General features: G+C 47.1%; 1 protein-coding gene across 2 annotated transcripts in view; it reads left to right on the top strand.

Annotated features, from left to right (window-relative positions):
* The window catches only part of G9a (histone-lysine N-methyltransferase G9a), a 145,395-nt gene that overhangs the window by 59,706 nt on the left and 58,821 nt on the right, over positions 1-26,868 (top strand). For both annotated transcript variants that reach the window (XM_077648411.1, XM_077648410.1), the window contains exons 9-12: positions 98-186; positions 9,300-9,422; positions 12,605-12,703; positions 13,119-13,223. In XM_077648411.1, the coding sequence (XP_077504537.1) occupies positions 98-186; positions 9,300-9,422; positions 12,605-12,703; positions 13,119-13,223 (416 nt within the window). The remainder of the gene's footprint in view (positions 1-97; positions 187-9,299; positions 9,423-12,604; positions 12,704-13,118; positions 13,224-26,868) is intronic.

Here is a 26,868-nt window from a genome sequence, read left to right as displayed (position 1 = left end):
TGACTTGTAATTTTTGCATAATGTGTTTGCCTTGCATATTGTAGCGGAAACTCCAGTTTTCTGTCGGTAAGTACAAAGTTCGTTATTTTGCTCGCAGCTGGTCGAGAACTCGGTCCAGCAGACTTCGTAGCTGTACATGCAGCTGCCCAAGGAGGGAACCTAGTCCTGGTTCACATGCTGATTCAGGTTGGAACCTTCTTACTGAATACTTGTAAAACCGGAGGCATTCAGTTTCTATATTCTGAAACATTTTGTCCCAACTGGCCTTCACTTTTGTGTCAACTAGCCTTCAGAAACAAATTTTGAGTGGTCTCATATTTAGTGTTAAATCCAGGCTATGCAGTTGTGGTTGTTTGGCTGTGTCTACCTTTTACAGAGGAATTTTGTATTGGCAAGCTACCTTATGATTCAACTGGTAATTGTGAGGAAATTAGTGACTATAGTCGGTTAGAACTCAAGAATGCAGCAGAATCCTCACCTCCCAGTTCTCCCCAAATTGGTATGTGTGCAGCAACCCCATGAGATGGCATTGCAACACAATGAAGGACTTCCTTCAGAATGGCTGCTTGCAATCCGCTGTGTGCCATTGCCTCGTTACTACAGCCTTGACTGCCTGCGGCGTGGCAAACCTGCAACATGATTTTGTGGCACTCATCACGAATTCTAGGGAACAGACTTGCGACAAAGTTGTCAGGGCCGCATCCTCGCTGTGTGCCCTTTTCTGAGCGCTGCAAGGTAACGGGAAGATGCCAGTGTGCACCAGCATCATTGAATTGCGTCAGCTGATCCAGCCGTGCATCAATGCGTTGGTGGCTGGTGACTACACAGCAGCCAAGCTCATTTTGTGCCGTTTATTATGAACGCTCGGTAGCATATGCGTCGCAAAGCTGAGTTCATTTTTGTGCCATGTGTGTACATCTGTGTTCTGTGCGCTGCGAACTGGGAGAAAGCCAGCAAGCATCAGGTTCGTAGCGTCGCACCTGACAGGGAAATGCCAGTGAGCGCCAGCATTCTTGCATCGCTGCAGCTGATTCCGCCGTCACTATGGGCTCGGCAACCCGACACCAGTGCTAATACTGTGATGTTTTGCACTTAAAGAACTCTTCTATAACCTATTCAACCTCAACCCGACGTCCACTAAATGCAAGCCAGGAATGCTTCAGGTTTGTGCAGTAAAAGAAAAGTTATAAGCAGAGTTGTGCGCAACGTGTTACAAGTAATCAGTCACTTGTAGTCAATTACATTTTCTTGTAATTTTGTAATTAATCGATTACTTTATGAAATGGTAACATCCTGGGTTATTCAGTTAGTTCTTTTTTTTTTTATAATTGGTTGCAAACTGACTATGAAGGGGCACTTTGCTCTTATGTCTGGGCCATCATGTCTGGGTTATCATCCCGAGAAGTATGAAGTGACCACTGTAGGTACCCCCGTCCTGTCGGATGGCACCGCAACTTGCCACCTACTACACTGAACTCAGCGGCTTCCATGCAGGGCACGGAGGCGAGGATATAGCTCAAGAAGGCGCGTGAAGCAAGGCTTTTGTTGAAATTAGCACTACTCCTAGAGCATTTTGTATTATCAGAGGCAAAATACATGGACTGCGTGGACTTCTATCGTGTAAAAAATTACAGCGCACGCTGCTGTGTGACTTTTTGTCCTTGCCTTTATTGAATCAGTTTTTTTTTCTAGCATTTACTACAGTAAAAGCTCGTTAATTCGAACTTCGGGAAAAAATTTCGTATTATCCGATGTTCAAATTATCGAATGGCCGCGAAAAAAACTGACAAGAACCATCTGCATTACGGTATATGGAGCATATTTACTTGTGTAACGAACCCGCTTGGTAATGAACCCAACCACCCCGATTTTTGCGTAACAATTTGAAAAAAAAAAAAGCGTCAGTCTGTAACGCTTCCCCCTTTCCCACCGTCACGGTCCACAACGCATTTCTTGGCAGTGCGCCAAAATGCTGCACAGTAATAACATCATGGTGTGTTCTTTTGAAGTTAGCTCTAGCAAGGGGCAGAAGCGAACTTTGCAGAGTGCCAGTGCTTGTCCGGTTGTGCAGGCCTCGTTTTCAGTACGTTCGCCTTAAGGGCGACCCACATGGAGCGAACTTGCGCTGCGGATTTTGAGCAGCGCGGCGGAACGCCGATGGGCGGCTGCCACCAGGATTTAGAAACGGCGTGATTCCATATGCTTAGTAAAATGCTGAGAAGAGCAGCTGTGCATTTACAATTAAGCTATTATTTATTCAATGACGATAAAGAGGATGAATTATTCTTTGTGACCCCTTTCTGAACCAAAATAATTAACCTGTTCGAACCTCCCACGCTTCCTGATGTCGACCGATGCGTAGCGGCCTAGCAGCTTTGAAAACCCAAAAGCAGAAAACCCAGATGAAGTCTATTATGAAATGCTTGCCCACCTGTCCGAACACGCTGTAGACTCGCTTCTGAAATTTTTTAACAAAATATGGTTATCAGGAGAGATTCCAGAGGCTTGGAAAAAAGCCGTTATTGTACCGTTGTTGAAGCCGGGAAAAGCACCTACCTCCCCTGGCAATTACAGGCCTATAGCCCTAACAAGTGTACTTGCCAAATCCTTCAAAAGCGTCCTTAACATTAGATTAATGTTTATATTACAATCCCATGATCTTCTTGACATCCATCAGTGTGGGTTTAAAAACGCGTGCTCTACAACCGACCATCTAGGCCGCCAAGAGAACACAGTCCGAGACGCATTTATACACAAGCAACACTGCCTTGCGGTCTTTTTCGATTTAAAGAAAGCCTATGACACCACATGGAGGTTTGGCATACTGCGGGACCTTGGAGACCTCGTCATCCGTGGTAGAATGCTGAAATGCTTGAGTGACTTTTTGACCAACCGTTCATTTCAAGTACGCCTGGGTGCCACTCTTTCTAAGAATTTCATTCAAGAGAACGGCGTGCCTCAGGGGTGCATTTTAAGCACCACGCTTTTTATAGTAAAAATGAATTCCCTAGCAAAAATAATCCCAAAGTCTATCATGTATTCTGTCTACGTCGACGATCTCCAGATTGCTTGCACATCCTCTAGCGTTACATCGTGTGAGAGGCAAATACAGATGACAGTAAATAAACTAACAACATGGGCAGACAAAAACAGTTTCAAGTTTTCTACGCAAAAGTCAGTAGCTGTTCTTTTTTCGTTTAGAAGAGGACTGCACACTGATCCCTCCCTGTATTTAAATGAAGTCGCACTACCAATTAAAGATTGTGAGCACAAATTTCTAGGAATAACTTATGACAAAAAGCTCACATTCCTACCACACATAAACATACTCAAAAAGAAAGCTTCTAAATCTCTGAATATACTAAAAGTACTTTCACGAAAACATTGGGGTTCCGATAGGACTTGTCTTTTACAGATTCATCGCTCTGTAGTGTGTTCTACATTAGATTACGGATGCATAGTTTATGGATCAGCGAGGCAATTGTACCTTAAACGGCTAGACCCAGTACACAATTTAGGCTTGCTTCTTTCCACTGGTACATACAGGACGTCACCGGAAAGGGAAAGGCGCAAAGACGCTGAAATTCAAATTTTGCGTACACATAACTCAGCTTCAATAACTCGCGTCAGAAAAATACTTGCTGGGGTGTATCCTTAAAGTGGCGTCCTTCAACATCACAGGCATAACGCAACTTTATTACAGCCCCTTTCAGAGCCGCTTTGAAGCACGTGAAGCATGCGCCCGCAGCCTGCCACCATCAGCCAAGCACAAGCACAAAGGGATATTAGCTGGCAGCATCACGGCAGCATGAGGTATCCTGCAGCATCAGTGGTGGCAGTGACAGTTAACTCTTTCTCTACCATGGGGCCATTTTTTTGTAGGTTTCAGTAGTATTTTTTTTTGTATTTACGCAATACACAAAAACAAAGCTAAATAAGTGTGCTTCTTAGGCATACAAGTTTGAATTACGAATTGCTTGTTGCAACAGAAAATTTTATTCACCAAAAACGATTTTAGGAAGGAATTGATCAAACCTTGTAAATACATGCTTGTACCTAAAAAAGAAAAAAATGTTAAGAATTTCCTGAAAGGTGTAAAATCTTTGGTATTCTATTGGCCACTGTCTTAGAAAAAAAAAGTCAAAGTTCTATCTTGTGTAGTATTCTTGCTTCAAAACAATAACTGCAAACCCTATAGTTGGCCACTAAGGGCGGCCGTCTGTGTTCCTAGCTGGTTTCCGTTGTTGGCGATTCAGAACTAAATCCTGACAAAAAGGCAGCATCTTCAGGCTCACTGCTACTTGAGGCGTCGATAAAATGAATCGCAGCAAAGTGGAATCCTGGGATTTGCAACGTTGTGCAGCGTGTGTCGCACGTGCGGAGTCTGCCAAACGTCATTGGAGCACATTAAAAATTGCCCCCTTGAGGGGGGAAAACACACCAGAAACGAAACTTTAGTTGTTTGTCTACAAGCCAGATGACACAGCGGGACCCTAGGCAACACTGGAGGCTCCAAAGTCGTCGTTAGCGGGCAAGTGAGCGTGGTACCGCATCTTTGCAACGCATCTAAAAAATGCCGCCTCATGGGAAAAAAGAACATTGAAAAATGAAAAAGTTCAGTTCTCTGACTACAAGCCAGACGTGCAGTGTGTCTGTGAGCCATGCAAAAAGATGAACAACGGTCTGGGCACCCGTCGACGGCGGTTATGGATGGTAATGTTGATTGTGTCGTCCTGAACATCTTCACGGCAGTTCGCAAATGCTTTATGCCCTTGGAACACTAGTGATCTGGTCATATATCATTCCCACATGCTGTCTCGATCATGTCGAACGTCTCGGTAGGCGACTTACTCAGTTTAATGCAAAACTTTACCGTGTTGCACTGTTTCAATGTTCGGTCCATGGTTTCCTCGACGTAGCGACGAAACAGGGGCACATGCTGAAAGGCGTCCACTCGCTTTGCTTGCTTGAAGCCAACTGAACTTGTCTCATTGTGAATCTGAAGGTTCCCCTTCTCCCTCCAAAACTGGTTTCCGAATCTAGCGTAAGCGCGCGCCATGCCGCGACTTGTCTCATTACTTTCAGGATAGACCCTGTAGCTGCTTACCTTTTCACATGATAGACCATGTAGCTGCTTATCTTTTCACATGGAAGCGTGGCAAAATTAAGGATGATAATTTCGAGACACAAATTACCGTGTAACAACAAGCAATTAAGCCACAGTAGTTCATTGTAATCTGAGTAAATTTGTTTTATGCAAAAGTTTGAAAGCATTTAACGCAATATAGTAATCGATTACTTTCAATAATTGTTCAATTACCTTTCTTGGCCTATAATTGATCACTGTAATCAGTTACGTTTCAGATGCAGTAATTGTAATTGTAATCGACTGCTTATTTTCTGTACCGTGTACCAGACTGGTTACAAGTGAGAAAACCATTAGTGTTTGTGATCAAGCACTAACACTGCATATTTCCCGATTAATGTGAGTGTTTTCTCCTCACGCTCTTCACGCATCACACTCCTCATTTGCTACAGCAAGCTGAAATGAAAAATGATTTCACGAATGTGACTCGTGAGAAAACTGCTGCCTCTGTGCGTCTTGGCCAGTTGTCTTGGTGCGGAGATGAGTGCATGCCGGACGTACTTGACAAGAGAAAAAAATTGGCCGACGATTACGATACTTGATAATGCAAAATTTTAGCGCAGCAGTTGAGGTATTTGAACCATAGGCAGTCGGAGATAGAACACGCAATGCCGAACACTAGTGGCACTTGGCCTTGGCTTTGGTCAAGTGCAATCTACAACTTGGCGCAGCAGTCCCTGAGGCTTAGCTTAGTTGGCGCTTTTGTAGCAGCTGCCGCTGATGATCTGCAGATGAAGTGTTACACCACTCTTGCTTTGCATCAGCACAGAACTGGCTGTATTCACTGAGCTCTTTGCTCATAGAAACAGCTTGTGACTGGAGAGTGCTTAGCCATTTTTATTGCTGGTAGTTGTGAATGACTAGTGTAATGGCCCTGTTCAGTCATACACCATTCTTATTTTTGAATACATTGCAAACATGGCCTCTGATTAGCCAACGAGATGTCTAGCTGCCATAATTCTTAGTTTGTGTGGCATTGCAGCAGTGATGACAGCTATGCCCAAGAACTGTGGCCAACTGTAGTTGGTATAATTTACAGAAGGGTTGCAAACGTATCAAGACAATGCTGACTTGGCTTTACAGTGCACGTTGGTACAGTAAAACCTCGTTAATTCGAAATCGCTTAATTCGAACTTCCGGTTAATTCGAACTGATGGCCGGGTCCCGGCAAAGCCCTGTGTATTTCAATGGGTCAAAACTCCCGATAATTCGAATATGCCGGTATCCACGTCGGTTAATTCGAACTAGGCGCCGATGGCTGGCATTGCTCCTCGCATATAGAAGTCACCTCGTAGCAAATACAATGTGCTGAAAATTAAAAAAAAATGCAGAATGATGAGAAAAAAATAAGCCAGCACGCATGTCAGCACGCACGAGGTGAGACGTGAATTTCGTTGCCCGAACCAACCCTCCGGTGCATGCCGTAGCAGGTTTTCGCTGCCGGAGCGTCGAAGCATTGGCTTGTCTATTTTTGGCTGACGCGCGGTCACGCGGGTAGCCACCCTACCGCGGGCGCCGCCTATGCTCCGGCCACGGTGGCTCCGGCGCAAGCCGTTGCAGGTTTCCGCTGCGCCGAGGCGGTCGTGACCATTGGAGACGCACACGACCATGGAGGAAGGAAGTACTCGGGAGAGGCGGTTACGTCACATTTTTTTGAAGCCGCGCTTTTTTTCTGATGGAAATAAACGTTTCAATCAAGCGGGCCTCCCCTCCCCGTTCCCCCGCTTCCCTCTACTTGGGCGCCGTCCCAGCGCGCCTGCCCATGCAGCAGACGACGCCGCTGCGCCCAGCGTTCTATTGGCTGCGCCGTCCGCTAAACTCTCCCAGTAGCCCTTGCGAGAACGCGTGACTTCCGGTACCCTTCTTTTGTGCAGCTCGGGAAGCGAAGACTCTTTCCTTTCCTTCATCCTGCACGCAGCACCCGGCCCCTCTTGCGCCTAGTCTTTGTTGCCGCAGTGTCTAGCGAAGTTTGTGTTGCGTGATATTCCTCGTTTGTTTGGTGTCTCGCTGGTGACGTCTCATCGACTGTGCCAATCATGGCAAACCGAGGAAAGTACTCCGCAAAGGATTTGAAGACGAAGGTGGAGATATTACAGGAGGTCGAACGTGGTCTCCTAACAAAGACAGCGATCGCAGAGAAGTTTGCAGTCAAGAAATGCACGCTGTCCACATACCTCAAGAACAAGGACTCGATCTTCAATGCGTATCAAAAGGAGATGGAGCCCTCGCGGAAACGACTAAGAACATCGGCTCATCCAGAGATGGAGGATGCTGTAATGGCATGGATTAAGGACGTTCGCAGCAGGAACATTCCGCTAAGTGGACCAATAATTTCCGCAACGGCAGTGGACTTCGCCAGCCAGATGGGCATAAGTGACTTCAGCGCGTCGGAAGGCTGGTTGTCGCGTTTCAAGGCCCGTCACGGACTTACGTTTAAAAGCGTTTGTGGAGAGGCAGCCGCAGTCGATGAAGAAACGTGTCAAAATTGGATCTCAGGTCAACTAAAGGACTACCTTGCCGATTACTCGCTCAGCGATGTGTTCAATGCAGATGAAACCGCGCTTTATTTTAAGTTGCTGCCGAACAGGACTGTCAGTTACAAAGGCGGCACGTGTTCAGGCGGGAAGAGAAGCAAGGAAAGAGTGACGGTGTTGGTGTGCGCAAACGCGACTGGCACGGAACGGTGCCACTTGCTAGTTATAGGCAAAGCAGCGAAGCCTCGCTGCTTTAAAGGGCTAAAAACTCTCCCTGTTGATTATACTTTCAACAGAAAGTCGTGGATGACGCGAGCAATTTTCACGGATTGGCTGCGCACACTCGACAGGAAGTTCGCGGCACAGAACAGGAATGTTCTGTTGTTCGTCGACAACTGTTCAGCCCATTGCGACATCAGCGGACTGAAGGCGATCCGTCTGGCATTTCTGCCAAAAAACACTACGGCTGTGCTGCAGCCTATATGACCTATAGTGTCATATTTAATCATTAAGCTTGCTGCTTACGCGAATGCATTTTGATGTTAGCTCCAACCGCATAAACAAATTAACTTTATTTCCTTCGACATTCGGGCTCTATGATTTTAATTCGCGCAATTGCCCGCCGCAAATGTGTAGTAGCGCGTAGTAAGAGATAACGATCTCAGATATGCCTGTTTTAGCTTCGGCCATCACGCGATGGCCGCTTTTTTTAGCGTCCGCTCGTTAATTCAAACTCCGCTTAATTCGAATAATTTTCCGGTCCCCCTCGAGTTCGAATTATCGAGGTTTTACTGTATTGCAAATTCATTTGCTTAGCACCTGCATGATTGCAACCTGTCGAGGTGGCCCAGGTGCTTTGGCTTTCACAAGGTTGCGGGTTCAATCCCTGCCGTGGCGGCCATATTTCGATGGAGGTAAAATACAAAAATGCCTGTGTGCTGTGCGATGTTGGCGCACATTAAAGAAGCTCAGAGCCGCCGCGGTGGCTGAGTGGTTACGGTGCTCGGCTGCTGGCCCGAAAGACGCGGGTTCGATCCCGGCCGCAGCGGTCGAATTTCGATGGAGGTGAAATTCTAGGGGCCCGTGTACTGTGCGATGTCAGTGCACGCTAAAGAACCCCAGGTGCTCGAAATTTCCAGAGCCCTTCACTACGGCGTCCCTCATAGCCTAAGTCGCTTTGGGACGTTAAACTGCCATAAACCATAAAGAAGCTCAGGTGGTCTTAGTTAGTCCGAAGCCCAATCTTTGCTCCTTGTCCGATTCGCCTCAGGACATAAAAAACCCAAAACCCACGATCCCCACAATCTGCATGTTTCTAGGTCATCGTTGCAAGATTTTGTGAGTTAAGGTTTGATTTGGCACAAACTTAAGTGCATTGCTTGGTTCAAACTTCATAGGATTTGGGTTGATTTTTCATGTCTTAGCAAGATGAAATTAACGGAAGCTGACTGAGTTTGCGAAAGGTTATTGAATAGCAGGAGGTATTGCATCTAAACAAAAAGACAAGCACAGCATTTTCTAGGCTGCGGTAGCATGTAGTGGTGTGCTTTGAAGATGTGACCAAGGAAGCATCACCTGTGAGCACAAGGTGTTTGATTTGAGCGGTTTTTTTTTTCTAGCTTTCAATTTACTACTTGTACAGCTGTTGAATGGGCATTTTATCCTCTGTTCTGCTATAGGTAGGCCTTCCTGTTGACCATGGAGATGACCAGCTGTACACACCTCTGATGAGAGCAGTGGATGCTGGTGCTTTTCCTGTTGTTCAGTACTTGCTCAAAGCAGGTGCCAATCCTCATGCCAAGGTAAATTTATATATACAGTCATGTAACTTTCCGTAAAGAATTGCTACGTGTTAAGTAATGAAGGCTACCTGAGTGAAGAACGAAACATATTCAGGAATTATTGTCCTGAAAGGAAAGAAAATATTCATGACATAAGTGCCATGTAATCTTAAACAGTTTGTTTTGAAAACTCGGCAGAGTCGGTGGGTTTCTTTTTGCTGATTTATTAAATGCATTGTTTTGACTGTATGTTGTGAGAGGAAAGGCACTGGGTTAGATATTATTAAAAATTTCAAAAATTTTAGATACTTGATCATGATAGTAGATAATAGGTAGTACATATAGAGTTGAATAGTAAATACTTGATCATGTTGGTGCATTTTGGGCATGAGTGCTGTGTCTGTGTGCATTCTTTTTTTCTGCCCTGGTCCTTATCCGCTAAGTACCTCATTAAAAATGTACTGATGGAAGAGAAACTGCTTTGATTTAAAGTCTCCCCCATGTCTAGACTTAGCTTCTGTTTATTGAGCTTGATGCAGTATTTCAGGCAGTGTTCATTGATTTGTTGCTTTTATAAAATGCATTTAAATAATGTAATTTTTTCATTTTTGTTGGGAAAGTTATTTTAGATTGGTAAACATCTGGAGTAAGGGTAATTAAGCTTACACGTATATTGCCGAGACTTAGTTGTTCCTTTTATAAATTGCTGTGCCATTTAAGTACATATTGTACAGTCGAAACCCGCAATAACGAAATCGCCGGGGACAGCAAAAAAATTATCTTTTGCGAGAATTTTGTTGCCGCGAAAATGAGACAGAAAAGATAGAAACCAGCTCGCAAAAAGAAAATTTATTTCCAAAAGTCGGTTAGCTTGGTTTGCCGAGCCTTGCCTTGCAGCAACTTCATAGTTCTACTTTCACATTGCAAGAAGTGATCCATTGCCACGTCGTCGTGTGCGCCTAAATACGATCGGATCGTGTCGAAGGCGTCCAACACATTCCTCGGGCTTACCTTCTCTTCATGTTTTGGACCTTGGCCCTCGGTGTCGTCGGTTTCGCACACGCTGCTGATGGTAGCATCATCGGTCATTTCTTCATGAACAACTACATCGTCATCAGCGCGAACGAAATGATCGACACTGAGGCCATCTGGAACAACGTAGTTGTCGACGACACAAAGCGCACCCCATGCGTTGGCTAGCGATTGTGGCACTGCACTGGCAGCACAGTCATCGGGAAGAGAGTCTTCATGCATGTCTTCATTTGGTGACTCTGAATCCGAGTCCGCGCGTGATGTCTGCTGAGTGGGGGCACTCGGCACTCGCTTGGTACCCGTTACTAGGCAGGTCATCGGTCGTAGGTTTGGTACTTTTGGGGCCTGTTCTGTGCCTGCAAGACAAATTTGTCTACGGTATTAATTTCACACTTCATGCGCAAAAGGGTCGCCGTCGCTCGGCGGTGATGCCTCCGCTCGCCACTTCGCTCTAAGCGGGTCAAGCCCTTCATATGCTTCGAGTAATGCGGCTTGAAATGCATGCGTTTGGGTCTGGACCGGACGGAATTTCGAATATAGCGATATTTAGCGAGTAAAGGGATTTCGTTGTAACGAGGGATTAAATGTAAATAGGGACCCTAGTTTTCTGTGATTTAATGATTTCATGGATTAGCGCTTTTTCCGCAGAATTGTGTGTTAGCAGCCATGTTCTCTTTTTTTGCTTTTGTGTTGTTGATATGGGTAGGAAGGGCAAACAATGGGAATGTGATTAATTTAATCATGTAAATTCTCTTGCAAGCTAGAATGTGATTAAAAAGTTCTGATGTTTCCTTGACATGCTTGCATAGAGTGCTTTGTGCTGTTTGCTGTTCCGATCTGTGGTGGTGTAACGTATGTGATGCAGTAGACTACCTTTAAAGGGACTATGCAATGAATAAAAAGTCGCTTGTAAATGTTTTCAATGCTTAGAAATAATCCTAAGAAGCATTCACACCAAGTATGAGTCTTCGGAACTGAGCCAGCAATTTATTATCAATTTTTAAAAACCGTGTTTTTTAAAATTCGTGGGCCGATTGGAGACATAATTGTCCCATTTTGAAACCGATTTTAAGCGACCGATTTTGAAACTAAAATCGTGAAAAAAGACGTCACTCTACCCATGACGTCACCAAGCCGCCACACGCTGTCATTCGCTGGAGCCACGGCAGCCACGATGTCACGGGCACACTTCCGGTAGCCGTGAAAATCGTCTGCTTTAGTTTTAGTTTTTTCACTGTCTTCTTTTTCATACTTTATCTTCCACTGCGACTGCTACTTGTGTGTTTTTTTTTCCTGGCCTAATTTTTGAGGCTCCGAGCGCTCTGCAGCTGCCCAGCTGGGTGTTTGCCTCTCTTGTCTTTCTTCTTTAGTAGTGTAGCTATTATCAGCTCCACGTGCAAGTACACCATGCACCTTTCCGTCCACCTCAGGCAATGCTCGTGTGGCGCCGATATCTGGTCATCTCTTCGCCGTGATTATGCTTATTATGATGCCATTTGAATTTGAAATTCGGCTCCCAGCTGTTTAAACCCCTAGTCAACGAGCAGGTGCACTCAGCTCAGACACGTGTTTCAGTCCTCCGGAGGCAACGCATGCCACGAAATGCGCGCACGATACCGAGATCGGGCATCTCTGCTCCGCATGCAGGCAGGAGTAAATGTGCCTTGTCTTTGCTGCATCGGCAAGACAGCTTCTCTACAAGGAACTGAGCCCACCCCCACAGGACAGCTTCCCCGCACGACTGTACGAAGTTGCACTGAAGCTACTTTGTTGGTTGCGCTTTCTTCCGTAGAAGTGCTTTATATTTTTTTCATTTGGTTGACAATGCTGCATAGACACCCAGCAAGTGCTGTTAAATGGAGTTGCCGGGGTTCGTGGTCACTGCAAAAGTTCGTCTTAACCGAAGCACGCGCAGAACAGTTCATCTTAATGTATTTTTTTTTTTTACGTTGACCCCTCTGGAGAACCGACCAAATGCTCTCACACTGTTCATCTTACTGAGAATTCGTCTCAACCGAGTTTGTCTTAACGGGAATCTGCTGTAGTTGGCCTGCTTCAAAATATCTAGGTTGTAGTGTGGCACTGCATTTCAAAACATAAGCTGTGAGCAGTCTGCATTGTATCCAGTTTTAGTTAACCTATACTACCATTTGTAACTCTCCATGGTTTAGGGTGAAGATGGCAAGAGCTGCTTGCATCTGGCGGCCCGGTTTGGCAGCGTTGAGCTGTGCCACATTTTCTTGAATGCAAAACTCCCCATCAATGGTCAGGTACTGTTCCCTTTGATCCTCTCCTGATCGAGCTTGATGAATCAAAATAAGTGTTAGATCTTTTGAGGGAGTACAAAGTATGGGGGCTGAGGCCTAGTAACTCTCTATTTCGAATTGCTGGTGTTCGAATTCACAAATATTTAGAACTCCAAATAGTTAGTCTCACCAGCATAGCCTCTAGCATGGTCATTCTGGCCAGGTAGGAAATTTTTGAGGCTGTGCACATTCTTCTGAAATGGGAATGGGTGGACATCTTTTGGAGTGCAGTTTTCATTTTTTGTTATGGTGCTGAGGTGATTGCATGCACACATTTCTGCTGTGGTCATGCTTTTGCAACACTGTGGGATTGAATGACGCGAAAGAGTCTGTCCTTTGGATTTGAAAACGAATGTTTCGGCGTGCCTAACTTGCGTAGGATGACGGCGGATGGACGCCACTGGTGTGGGCCACGGAGCTTAAACGAGTTGATGTAGTACGCCTCCTGCTGTCTCGAGGAGCTGACCCTAACCTCAGGGACACTGTAAGTATGATGCTGTTTTGTTTGCATGGAAACAAGCACTACTATTTCATGAGTTTGTACCACGCTTTACAGTTTAGTTATGAACAGCTAGTTACTCATCCCAGTTGTGTTGACAGTGCACTCCAAGGGTTTGTTATTTTTACTCCTCTTTTTCATTTCTTGTTGCGTCTAATTCGGAGCTTATTTAATACTTTATAGGAAAGCTGAAGAGTGTCAAATTCAAAAAGCCGCAGGTGTACGGACTTGGGCGCCTTATAATCCCCGAAAATGTATACGTTTTTTTATAAATTTCATTCCTAGGAGCTATGTAATTGTTGATTAGAAATGCACTGTCGCTTTGGCCTCTGCCGCATGCGAAGTGCTCCAGTGGGGGAGAGCAGCCAGCGGAAAACTGGCTGCGTGACGTAACCACTGGGGTCCCTTACTTCTGCGCCTCCACCATCTGTGCTCACCTCTGTGTCTACCATTCAACCAAGCCTGGGATCGGATTCGATGACTGCGCTTATAGTATTCGTTTTATCATCAAGCTTACTAAAGTGTGCTTGTGGAGCAGTGCAAGTGGTCTGCACACCTTCCACTGTACAAACACCATAGGCTGGGATGACCATCTTTCACTGCTGCCTGCGAGAACTGGGTAGTGGTGCAGTCAGTTAGGGCTTTGAAAGGGGACAGTTTGAAACTCTCTTGAACAGTGTACAGCCCGGATCACTTCCATCAAATTTAATGTCACTTCCAATGAATGCACTTCACCTTGTGAAGCACCACTTTAGAGGCATTTGCTGCATGGGGAAACAAAGTGTCATTCAGAATGGAGCTTTTCCAGTAAAATACTGCACTTGCACCTTGCCTCCTTGCTACCATTCTTGCAAGGCGAAGCTGCTGCACCTGTTTGTCCACCACAGGCTTTTCCTTGGGCAACGAAACGACAAACTGCGGGATGGTATATTAGATGCAGTGCTAGCATCTTCAAGGCCCATTCAGATGTGCACGTAGCCGTCGCACCTACCTGAACCAAGATAGAAGACACGCTCTGGTTCACCAATGTCCTTGAGTTGAAAATAAACTGAGCGAGTGTTGCACAGTGTGTGGCAGGTGTGACCACAGGTGGAGAGTGCATACCTGTTCGGGCTACACAACGCCGGCGTGCCGTGAACTATTTTCTCCGAAATATAGCCATGCTGGCATTGTAGTACAAGAATTTACACCACACAGGAAAGCTACGTGTTCACGCGGACAGCATTAAGTTTATTTAAACCAAGTGGAGCGAGTTTGCCGAACTGACTTCACACCGAGTGCATTCTGTAGAAAATGTCACTGAAGTTCATTGGGTGACACTGTGCGAATAGCACTACAGTCAAACCCGAATATAACGAACTCGGATATAGCAAAATATGCTTTATATTGAACACTCTGAAGTTCTTCTAGCATTATGCATGTAAAACGTATTTTTTATAACGAACTACACATTGGAAATATTGAACTCTTGAGCGCTCGCGATCGGTCACCAAATGCCCGCCAACGCGCTGCTGCGCCAGCTCCAGGTAGTCTCAAAGCAGACACGTTACCCAACCGCCCGGCCGCACTTCAGCGAAACTTGTGGAACGCAGGAGTGGGAACAGCCCTTTGAAATCCGCGTCGTCGGCCAGCTTTGCTTTGTAGCACTCCTATTCGGTAGCCGCCTACCATGGGATCAAGCACATGCGGGCAGCTTCGGAACTATCGCACTTGCTTTGGGAGAAGGCAGCCAAAGGCATCCCGGCAGCCTAGGTAGGCTCCAGTACGCCGCCGTCCTCCATGCTTCCTTTGTTTGCATTTGCGAGTTGCTTGTTCTCTAGGCTGTACCTGTGGTGCTGCGTGCTTGCTTTCCAGCCTTTCATCCTGCCAGATAATGACGAAACAGTGGCAGGCCCTTCTGAAAAGCTTGCAACAAGTGGGCACAAGATTTGCCTCCTCCTGGATAACTGGTCAACACACCGCAACACCGCTGCGGTGTGTTGCTCAAAAACAGTGAGCTATTGCTTCCTGCCTCCAGAAGCAACAGCGGTTTTACAGCAACTTGATCAAGGCACCATCAGTGCGCTCAGCCTAGGCTATTGGAAGCGCGTGATTCTGCGGCTTTTAGTGAAACTGCGGGTTAGTGACGAGCTGAAGATTAATAAACTGGCCGCGATCGAAATGATCAGTTGCACCGGACAAAACTTGACTCAACGCTCTAAACCACCGGCTCAAGAGGACTACCTCCGTCATGCTTGACTGCGTCATGAGGGTGCGAAAGCTGCGAGTGCAGTGCGCATAGCGCAAGATGAGAGTTGTGTTGCCACGCTGTGGGAAGAACTCGCTAAAGTTTCAGATAGTGTGCCAACAGAAGTTGCCTTCAAGGATTTTTTGACAGTTGATGACCACGTAGCTGGGGTAGCAAGCCCGTTGAACTCTGAAAGTGTTTCCGGAGTGCTAGTGTGCTGAAGAGCCAGCCGCCTCCGGACCGCTCTGGAAGATAATCGCCCTCACCAGACGCTTCATGATGCCGCTTCTGCTACCGATGTGCAGCGACGATACTGTTTGGGAACACGGAGGAGCGGACAGGAGTTCGTTGAAGAGATGTTTGTCGAAAATGCAATTCTCATTGATGGAGCTAAACACAGTGTTCAGGAAAAAAATCACTACCTACTGCAAATAGGTGTACATTTCTCGCTAATAAATTACTTTTCGAGTAGAATTCATGGTGAGTGGAATGGTTTTTCTTCCGCCAGCGCGTTTTTGCTCCACTGTTCGCGACCTCGTATACAATGAATTTGGTACTAAAATTCATTATAAGTGGGTTCGGGTATATCGAATTATTCCACATAGCGAACAAATTTCGTTGAATCACGCTGTTTGTTATAACCGGGTTTGACTGTCAAGGTAAGTGTCGCTCATTGAAAGTGACACTAAACTTGCCTGTGAGACAAGGATTACTCTACCATGAAACTTTGCTTACTCTACCATGACTTTGTTCTGGAAATGAACCAATAAATTCCTTTGTTAAGTGCTTTTGCAAATAGAAGTACATGGAAAAGAGAACATGAAGTCTTAACAAGCGTTTCTACATCTGTCCTCCACGGTAATGTGGCTGCCGCGATTGATAGTGAGCCATAACGCATGCTGAATAGCAAAAGGCTGCGGCCACTCATCCAAGGCGGCAGGTCATGTATTCTGTGCAAGGCTTCACCCTCACAGTCGGCCTCCTACTCTAACGATGGAACAGCGTGGTGTTCGAGCAGTAAGAGGTGCTGGACACCGAAAACGAGTTTGGGCAGGCCCTCGCTGCTCCCGCGTGACTCTACATCAGGTCTTTTTTTTACCTGGCATAAAAAAAAAAATGCATGGCAGTAGTGGAAACTGAAGGACCAGAGGAAGTCATCCGCTTAGTAGGCCGATTTACTTGCCTCTTATTGTGGAAAAAGCGATGCCGCCTTGAAATATCTAGCAATAGTTTGGACTTGAAACATATCTTCATCGTATCGTATTTACATGATTGTAAGTCAACCCCCCCCCCCCCCCCCCCTCCCCCCACCACATTTCTGAAAAAACAAACTTGGAAGTCGTTTGCACTTGCCCTTTAATTATAGAACGCGATAGCACTATCCTGCGGCCTCCACTTAGTACCAGCTGCTATCGGCTGCCGTGCGCGGCCATGCCCGTGGGCTTATTCCAAAACGAAAATGTATTAGTCACTGGACTACTCGTCCACACTTGCGCCATCGTCCTCACTAGCGCTGCCGTCGTGTTCGCTGCTGCGGTCCCGCAGCTTGTCGTTCTAACATCGTCGTGCAGCGAAACCCCGCACTTCGCTAACAGCCACATCACGGCATCGCATGGAACAGCTGAAAATTTTGTCTCGCTGTAGCTGCCACACCTGTATCACCCGTTGCGAACGTCGAACTTGCGGCCCAGTGCGCAGTTGTTCGTTTGTTCGACGTAAAGAATGACAGCCATCTTGAATGTCACTAGTGTGAGTCAAGCAATTTAAGCAGATATAATTTGGTAGTATATGGCAGTTGCCACGTATACGGCACATCACATCTACCAGAATATCGTCTTTGGTGACTGCGTTCCTGTATATGCTCCTGATACACAGGAACGGTATTGCTGACTGGTAGAGCAACAGCTTGTAGAAAGAGGCCGTTCTTACGGTGTGTGGGGTATGGCGGCGACGTGTAGACAGCATTTCATGCTGTGCAGTGTGCAGTGAAATTTTCTGTTACTCTTGTAAAGTCCGTCTGTGAATATCTCACAGGCAGCATGGCTGACGACTAAAATGGCTGTGAGGCGTGATCTGCCCATCCACATTAGGCTAAGAGCCATGCAGTTTGGCAAGTTTGGTGGCAAGCTTTTTCAGCTGTGGGAAGTGGGAAAGGGAGAGAGGGCAAGGGCAAGAGGCATTGACAACACATTAGTGCCGATCCACTCGGCATCTGTCTCTCAAGATTCACACCTAAATCTGGTAACCTTGCATCGAGCTTGATGTTCCTGTGAGACAGTGCAATGCTAGGCTCGCGTGGAGGATTTTTTCCTGGTTTCTGTCGCATACGTGCAATGCCCATTGTTCTCGTATTGTGCATGGAATATTTTTTGACACTGATGCACATTTGCAATGAAGATTGCGGCCGCAAGGTACATTCCTGCATGTGCACTTCTGGCTCCTGAGTCTTCATTGCAACACCATGTCCGGGGACTTTCAATATATCCAACTGAGTGCCATAGCTGCAGTCCACGTTTTAACTGCCATGTCGATCTCACTTGTGCAATACCAGTGTTCTTTGTTTGCATTTAACCATTCGTTTCAATTGTGCAACATGACCCGGGTGCTCTGCCATTTATTTTAAAAATGGAGCCATATACATTATTCATGGTTTGTGCAGGCTTTTTGCTTGCACTCTTGGCAGAAATGTCGATGATGCTTCAGCCAGCACAGGAGCTGATCAAAACTGTCCTGGCTCACAAGGATAAATAGGCGAGACTGAGTCTGATGAACTGCTTCTGAGTGAGGCAAGCACAATTGTGCAAGAAAGCTTGACTGAACTGGCTGACATAAATGAAAAACTGGAGAGGTTTTAATGTGAAGGAGATTTAATAGAGCTTTTTTAAGCTTTATAAATAAAATTGAAGAGCCACACATCAGCATATTTGAGCTGTTGTGCTCGAGAGTATGTGCAGTGTATGGGCTGTTTAACTCTTTCGCTACTGCGGAAATATGGACGATTTGAAGTGTACTGAAAGTAAATTTTTTTTCACTAGAAGCAACAAACCCAGCGCATACTGCAACGTATGAAATTGCAGCTGTAACGACGAAGGTGTGTCAACATGGTAGTGGCAGTGCTATTGCTGAGCGTGCGTTGCTGGCTGGCTCTAGAACAACCGCCGACACCTAGAAGAACCCCATTCATTGCCCGGTTCTTTCAGGGCCATTAAACCCCTTTTCATAGCTTATTAGTTACACTTCTAAATGAAACAAACAGCAGAGCCGTGTGTGCAAAAGTACTTGAACATTTACCGTATAAACGCGTGTAAGGGCCTCACTTTTTTTTCCAGATTTGAGGGCTGATTTTCCGGGTGTGGCTCATACACGTGATGTGCGAAGAAAAAATTTTTTTTGAAGTAGAAACACCAATCGGGAAATGAGCGGCATTTATTCTACGTTCAGTCATCACTCGCGGAGTATAGACAAGCGTCAGGCCGTGACGTCAAGGAGATGCGGCGGCGCTGGCGTCAGCAGGGACATTCGTTTTGTGGGCAAAAAGCGGGACCATCCGCATTGAGTGCGCCACGTTTGCATGTTTTCGGGCATAATTCACGGCGTGACAATACATTGTGGCGCAGTTCGTTGAGCCGCAATGCAGAAAAAAGGAAGCGGCATAAGTTTCCACAAGTTTATTGTAGTCAGGTAGGCGCGAAAGCGATGGACAGGGGCCGAGGAGCAAGACAAGGTGGACGATGGATCAGCTTCGCGGCTACCATTGCGTCTCCTCATTGAAATCTAATCAGTAGATTCGCGTCTCTTGATCCGTATTGCTGCTCTTCAGTTGGGTAGCAAACAGTGCAAGACTCAAGTAACGTCTGCAAATCTATCGCTCTCATTCTGTCGTGCTCTCAGCATAAGTTTAGGCGCGATATTCAGTGTGCTTGAGGTCGTAAGTTGAATGCAGGGGGCCATTTTCAGATGCTAATCACCCGGACAATGTCCCGCACATCACTGTGCGCAAAAAAAAAAAAAAACCCTGCTGCCAGTCGCCTTCAGCGTACACAGCGTGGCGCTAGGTGCGCTATGTTTGAAGCAGCACCGGACTCGGGTAGTAGCGTGCACGATGCGCAGTTTTTTCTGTTTTCATTTTCGTGACCTTCAACAAGTGTGTTGTTTCAACACCGGTCCGGCGACGCTAGCATCTCGGCAAAGTCAGATTATTTGAATTACCGTATTTACGCGCATAATTTGTGCACTTTTTATTCAGAAATTAGGGCTCTAAGAAGGGGGTGCGCAAATTACGCGGGGATTTCTTGAGCGCTACTTATAAAACTCCACAAAGGTCATAACGCGCAATATAGGTATAGTGTATATTGCCGCATATACGTCAGCACCCGGACCCGCACCCTACGCTAGCCCCCCTCCCCGCGCGGGATGGCATGAAGGTGCATGCACGAACCTAATAAGATGCTAAAACAGCGTCATCGCTTGCGGCACAGCGATCGGTAGTTCCGGATTCCGTAAGTTTGCTTTTGCAACTTTATCCGGGAAAGCAACCGCGGATTAAAAAATCAATTATCACACCACACAATTCTTTAACAGTACTGCGCGAGCGTCGACCAAACTGCTTGTCGGCGCCTTATCACGGCGCGGAGCTGAGAAGCCAGCGAGAATAGCCACGTGCGCACTAGTTTGCCGACACAACGATTGTCGTCTATGGGCAAACTTGTGCGCACGGGGTTATTCTCGCTGGCTTTGCCGCTCCGCGTTGTGATAAGGCGCTGACAAGCAGTTTGAAACTTGCTGTATAGTTGCGATATCCCATCGCAAGACACGACCGAACAACCAAACACAAGTCGTCAGAGCCACCAAGAAAAGCGTAGCCGGCAGTCGAGTCACATGCATCAGCCAAACAAACAGCGATGTTGGCTCTTCTATCAGCTGCCGATCCTCCCCGGAATCGCTGCTGGCCGTTCCGAGTGGCGATGCCGCTGGTGCCACCACGATTGTAACAGCGGCCCCAGACACCACCATGAACGCCCAGTGCACAAAAGATTCAAAAAGCATTCCGAACAAACACATGGAATAGCCGAATGCTACTGAGTAGAGCCATAGTAGAGCCCGCGTGCGTGATGGCGGTCTAGCGCAGCGCGGTGCCTAAAATATGCGAGTAAAAATTTTTTTTTGTAAACCCGGGTGATAAGTTAAGGGTGTGCAAATTATGCGTGTAAATCGGTATTCCTTAGATCATTTTAATTTTCAATTGCCGGCCTATCAGAGGCGGACGAACACAGCAAATACCACGTAAAAAGCCACTACGATTAAGCGGAATATGCAGACATGAATGTAAATTCTAATGTGAGAAGCAAAATGATTTTTTATATCGCTTAGCAGAGTGGCCTTAAATTTCGGTTGAAGCTTGAGGAAAACACCTGTGTATGTTCTTGTGCACCTGTCGGATCACATTTGCCTTATTTAACTCTGACAGTCAAAGCGCTCGAAAAAACAAGGACAGAATAAGAGAGACATACGAGAGAGAAACACGTTCTGTCGTCCTTGTCTTTTTGAGCGCTTTCACTGTCAAAATGGAAAACCAACTCGCCCATTCCCTGCCATTATTGAATTAGCCTTATTTAAAGCAGGTATGTGTCTTAAATAAATGCTCAGTAATTTCTAAGGTTTAGTTTGGTTTATGGGGGTTTAACGACCCAAAGCTACTCAGGCTATGAGGGACGCCGCTTTGAAGGGCTCTGGAAATTTCGACCACCTGGGGTTCTTTAACGTGCACTAAAATTGCACACTACACGGGCCTCGAATTTCGATGAAAGCGAAATTCGACCGTTGCGGCCAGGATCGAACCCGTGTCTTTTGGGTCAGCAGCTGAGCACCATAGCCACTAAGCCACCACGGCGGCTAATTGCCAAGACCTCCGGCATTAAGCAGCTCAGCGAAAACAGGAAGAACATCACAAGGTTCGTCATGTGGAAAAGTTACTTCGTGTCGTGCTTCACGTTGTCCTCTCTTGCACTTGCAGTCGGACGTATATTGGCCCAGAAGTTGAGAACTGTGGACGATTAGTTTTTCCTCATACCTCGCACTTTTGCCCACTGTAGCTGCTCTTACTTTTTAGGAGCGGGTAAGCACCCGATGCAGTGCTCCGCCTGCTAATTCCGCCTACGAACAGGTCGAAAAACTGCAGAACAATTCTCCAGGCATCAACAAAAATGTTTCTAACCAAAAGCTATAGGCACGCTTTGAAATATTCGCATGCACGAGTTAGTTTTGAAGGCAGCATAGATTGGTGCAGTGTATGCATGCTGCGTTTTTGCCTACACCCCACATCGCTGCCGATTGCAGTGCCACCTTTGTTTACAAACATGACGCTTGTCTATTCAGACTCCGAGCTGGGGCGCAGCATGTCCGCTGCCAACGTGTAGCTGTTGTTCCGCGCTTCCATCACTCAGCAGAGCAGCTCTGCTTCCAGTTTTGGAAAGTTGCACGGCTTGCCTCGGAAAGGGCTTTTTGCAGCTTATGTTCCTCAATGCATCCTTTTGGTTGCACCATCGTCAGACGCACTTCGCACTTCTCGGCCACGTCGAATTTCCTGCCCGCCGCACGCTTGCCTCGTCCGACAGCAAACTCCTAGCCGTGTAGCTGTTAAAGTGCTTGCCCATCGTGCTAAAACTGACATGCTCGGTAAAAGCACGCGAAAGCCACAACCACGGTGCATTCTACTGACGCTACCACAGCTCACGTGCTTTGACAGCCACAAAAGTAGCCACAATAACAAAAGGCTGCAGCTGGTGATACTGATGTTGATATGGATAGCAGGAGCTCGCGGTGGAGGAAAAAGTTGATGATGATGATGAGCCGTGGATTTGGGTTCCATCCGTGAGCAGCACCTGGAAGCTCCTGTGCACATGTGTCGCCTCCACGATCAAGTGTGCCGTTGCTTGCAGCCGGAGCTGATCGCGGAGGCCATGGCGCGTGCATTTCAAAGGCTATTCCCGCTTGGGCCGTGGAAAGTTTGGGTGTGGCCGTTACAGGGATATTATTTTTTTTAAATCTTTCCTTGGGGAAAATGGTGCGGCCCATACACGGGTGCGGCCCTTACAGGCGCTTGTACGGTATTAGTCAAATGTGGCAAAAACACAGAAAAAGTATACAAAAAAAACAAAAATTACTGGCTCCACTAAGCGCGAACTTGATTAGAGGAAAACTGAAATATACAAACTGGTTCACATGTTTATAGCTGTCATTCATCGAAGTTTCAGCTCTGAGGAAAAATTATTGCACTTTCCACAGCCGGTCAAGTCAGCAGTCATGACTGTGGTGCCACTCTGAAAAGAAATCATTTGAAGATGTGAATCAGAGGTAGACTTGACAGACGCTGCGCATAAGGTTTGATCTTTGTTCATGTCTTGTTCTCTGACAGCAGAGATTGCAGTTCCTTCTTTTTTTCTTTCGGTTGGTGACGAATGGATTCTATGGGAGTATTGGGGGCGTGGACTTCTACCTCATCCTTGCTCTAAGATTTGTTGAATGAGCTGTTTTCTGAAAGCCAGCTGACCAAATTTGGAGTTTTGGGAATGCTCTGGAACATCAGGATCTATGAACTTTTGTTGATGTGGCTCAAAAGCCAGGACACTTTCCAAGTCTTGCCAATAGATGCAGCCGCCACTGAATCCTCCGGGTCCGCTACGTGCAGAAAAACAGGCAAAGCGAAAAACTGATTTCGGCAAATGTTATTTGATGGCTGAAGGCCAGAATAGATGTTTCCTGTATTCCAATAGAGATATAGCCGCAGCAGGTCAACAATTCCCTTGTGTATGATGATTCCAATGAACTTGTCCAACGGATTCACCTCTTCCCACGAGCCGTCATGCCGAACATATGTTTGCCTGTCCAAAAACTTCATCCAAGCATACTTTTAATGTTTTCGTACAGAGTCTTCTTCACCTCCGCCTTGAAGAACATCAAGAAGAAGTCGAGAGGTCGCGCGAATCTCCGAACGCCGCTCCGCAGCAATGCGCCGACATGGACACCTGACCGTCGTCTCTCTCGGTTGAAAAAACGTGACGCGACCTTGAGCATTTGCAAACTGTCTTAGCCATATGTTGTGAAGGCCCTGAAGTACAAAAATAAACCACTCTCATCAGTTACGAACTGCATGCGCCGCAAAAAACACAGAGCGAACAAAAACAAAACGTTCGTGCGAATACACGCTGACGTTCCAGGCCCCTGAGACTTGCTGTCGGAACCGAAATCCGACTTTTGTACATCGTTGTCTTGACTTATCACTACTGCTTTCAACGCAAAAACCGGAACCAAAATCAGCCGAAGCGCTCGGTGTTGGATTTTGAGGAGCGCGGCGATGCGGACGCCATGTTCGCCAGCTGACGCTACTGCAGCCGTTCAGTTTCATTTTTCATGGCGCCCCCTCGCGTTCTAAACTGAAAACAAAAGCTGCAATTATGAACTTGGTTCCATAGAAACAACCTAGATGGCGCAGCATGTCCGCAAGCGCCTAAATGAATTTTCGCCGGCTTTTTCAAAATGTCGGTCATATGCGCCCGGTTGCGGTAGTGAAAGTTGACTAAACATTGTATGACATATTTTGCAAAGGTGTCTCCTCTTCGATTATGCAGCATAAAAGAACCTTTTGGTGGGTCAGTGGTTATGGTGCTCGGCTGCTTTACGGCGCACAGTTGTCAACGACACTGTGCTAATTCTACGGTTCGAGTATCAGTGTTCGCGCAGCGTTGCGTCCGCGCTGTTGGATGTCTAGGAACAAAATTCAATGACCGTACCATGTATTTAGACCGTTTGTCGAGTCGGATGGCGCGTATCAAGCATGACCGGCTCGAGAAAATGCTGGGGAAACACCGTGGTTGCGTTGACCTGCCATGTTGACAGCTTGATTAGCCGCTGGCGACGCTCTAATTTTTCGTGTTTTCGGCAAGATATCGGTTGATTTGCACCGTCAAAAGTGCAACGAAGCTAGGGGCGGTGTTTTATTGCATTGCAGGCCGATTATGATGAGTGGCAAGCAAATTTCTAGACCGGCTTCCCCAAAGTCGTCTTCCCGATTTGTTAACAAAGTTCCTCGCGTCGAACATGACAAAGGACGTGCGGCCAGCAGTCGCTTGCAACCAGGCAGCGGCTCGACAACACTGTTGTTCACACTTGCAAGTGAGTGACCCGAGGGCCGCCTTCTCGTTCGAAGCAAAAACTCTTGGGAATGACATTGTTCGCGTGCTTTCGAAAGTTTCGTCTGCTTTGGCCGATGTGAAACGTTACGCTTAGCTACAACTGCGGCAGCCAGGGAGCAGCTCAGTTCGTTGCCGAAATCTCACCTCGCTCACTACTTGCAAGCGTGAATGGGTTCATAATTGGAGGGATACTTCTTTTGTGCTTTTTAGCATGTTTCAATGCCAGAAATGTTCTTTAGAGCAGCAAAATTTTGCTCACCGAGCGCACCCCATGGAAGGCTACGTCACAAGTCTGCCTGCGGTCTTTTGGCCACTTTTTGGCATCCAAGAGACTGCGGTTTTCTGGCATCGCAAAGCGTCACGAAAATTTTATTTTCGTTTGGATTCTATCACGGGGGACACCAGCGACGCGATTGCGACCGGTTCGGGCGCCCTTCCGTTCGCATCCGCTGTAAACAGCTGGGGGCACTCGGCACTCGCTTGGTACCCGTTACTAGGCAGGTCATCGGTCGTAGGCATGGTACTTTTGTGGTCTGTTTTGTGCCTGCCCGAGACTAATTCGTCGCCGGTATTAATTTGTCACTGCATGCGCAAAAGGGCCGCTGCCGCGGCGGCGATGCCTCCGCTCGTCACTTCGCTCTAAGTGGGTCAAGCTCTTCGTGCACTTTGAGTAATGCGGCTTAAAATGCATGCGTTTGGGTCGGGACCGGAAGAAATTTCGAATAAAGCGATATTTCGAGTAAAGCAATTTTGTTATCCTCATAAACCAAACCTCATAAACTCCCCATAAACCAAACCAAAACTTAGAATCGAAGACCTCTTAGGTGCGACAACTCTGTGCCAATAGTAACAGTCTTAAAGGGACAGTGAGGAGAACTCTGGCAAAGTTTTTTCGCTAGCAAAATCTGATAGTTCGGCATTTCATGGCTTTGTTGCCGCTTGTCCGGGAGCGAAAGATACATTTATTTCAAAGAAATTTGGATCCGGAGTTGAAGAAGTTTTTCCCGCCGCTCCGATTCAAGCTCGAGAACTCTTATGACGTCACGACAAACTCTTATGATGCAATAGGACGGAGTGACGTGAAACGTGACGTAAACGCAGACTCCGTGATTTCTGGCAGCTAGCGGTGCGGTCTAGCAGTAGCCGAAATGAAAGCTACCGCCGCCCCACGTTGAAGGCATCTATCGGGGGTCGCTACCGTCGCTTCGTTTACGTTTGCACCGTGTCTTGCCAGCGTTACGATGGATCCCGTTCCCGAACCCGACAACGAATTTCTCGCAAAAACTCCGGCCTGCATTTCAGCAACCTCAGCCCCATAGAGCGTGCGATGCTTTTGAGGGAGCACGGTTAGGTTAGGTGCCGGCGGGTCGTTCCCCCTTCCGCTGTGAGCAGCCGTTGCGAATTAAATATCATAACCCCAGTGCGGGGAGTCGCAAGGGGCCAGGACAAGGGTGGCGTGTTGCCCCCATTGGAGGCTGGCCGGGGCTTTGAAGCCAACGGATTGTGATTCCTTGAACGGCGCGGTTGCACGGTGCAGCAGGCGGCGTCGAGGTCTCCCACTGTTGAAAGGGCCAGGTTATTTGTTTATTTTTTTGCCACAAAAAACGGATGGGTGCTCAAGGGCGCTCGCGTTTAAAGTTAGCAGCTTGAAACTAAAGCCGACGCACAACGCTTCAGCGGCTTCCGCGTGTTTCCGGAGGTACGGGGTCCACTGGATCAGGCTCTCTTGCCCACTTGCATGCACCTTCAGATGTGTACTGTGAATGGATTAAATTAGCCGAGAGCTCGAAAAGAAGATCTCCGTCCAGCTGCCGAAGCTATTGAATTACGCCACAACACGCACCTCGCCGCGGAGCCGAATCGGCCAGGCCGGGCTGGCGGCGGCTGGTGCACTCGGCGCGAAATAGAGACATGCTCCAAGTCTCCGCCAGTGTGGTCAGAGTGTGCCGAAGCCGCTGAACGCGTCAGCGGTGTAGCGCAGTTGGAGTATAGGGGGTCTCGCTTTGGCCGACGTGACGTCGCCGTGCAGCGCGCGTGCGTTACGCCGGAGTATAAACGCGCCTTAACAGAGCCTGCGCTTAACTGCTAACTAACGTATTCAGTGGCAGCATCTATGGGAGCCACTTAAACCCCCCTGCTCACTCACTGAATAAAAAAAAAAATCCTGTGCTGAGGCTCGGAATCGTACCCAGGCCTTTGGCATTTGAGGCGG

This window comes from Amblyomma americanum, chromosome 1, assembly GCF_052857255.1.
Source record: "Amblyomma americanum isolate KBUSLIRL-KWMA chromosome 1, ASM5285725v1, whole genome shotgun sequence".
NCBI classification, from domain to species: domain Eukaryota; kingdom Metazoa; phylum Arthropoda; class Arachnida; order Ixodida; family Ixodidae; genus Amblyomma; species Amblyomma americanum.
Note: the sequence above shows the minus strand (reverse complement) of the source record. Positions and strands in the feature narration are given on the sequence as shown.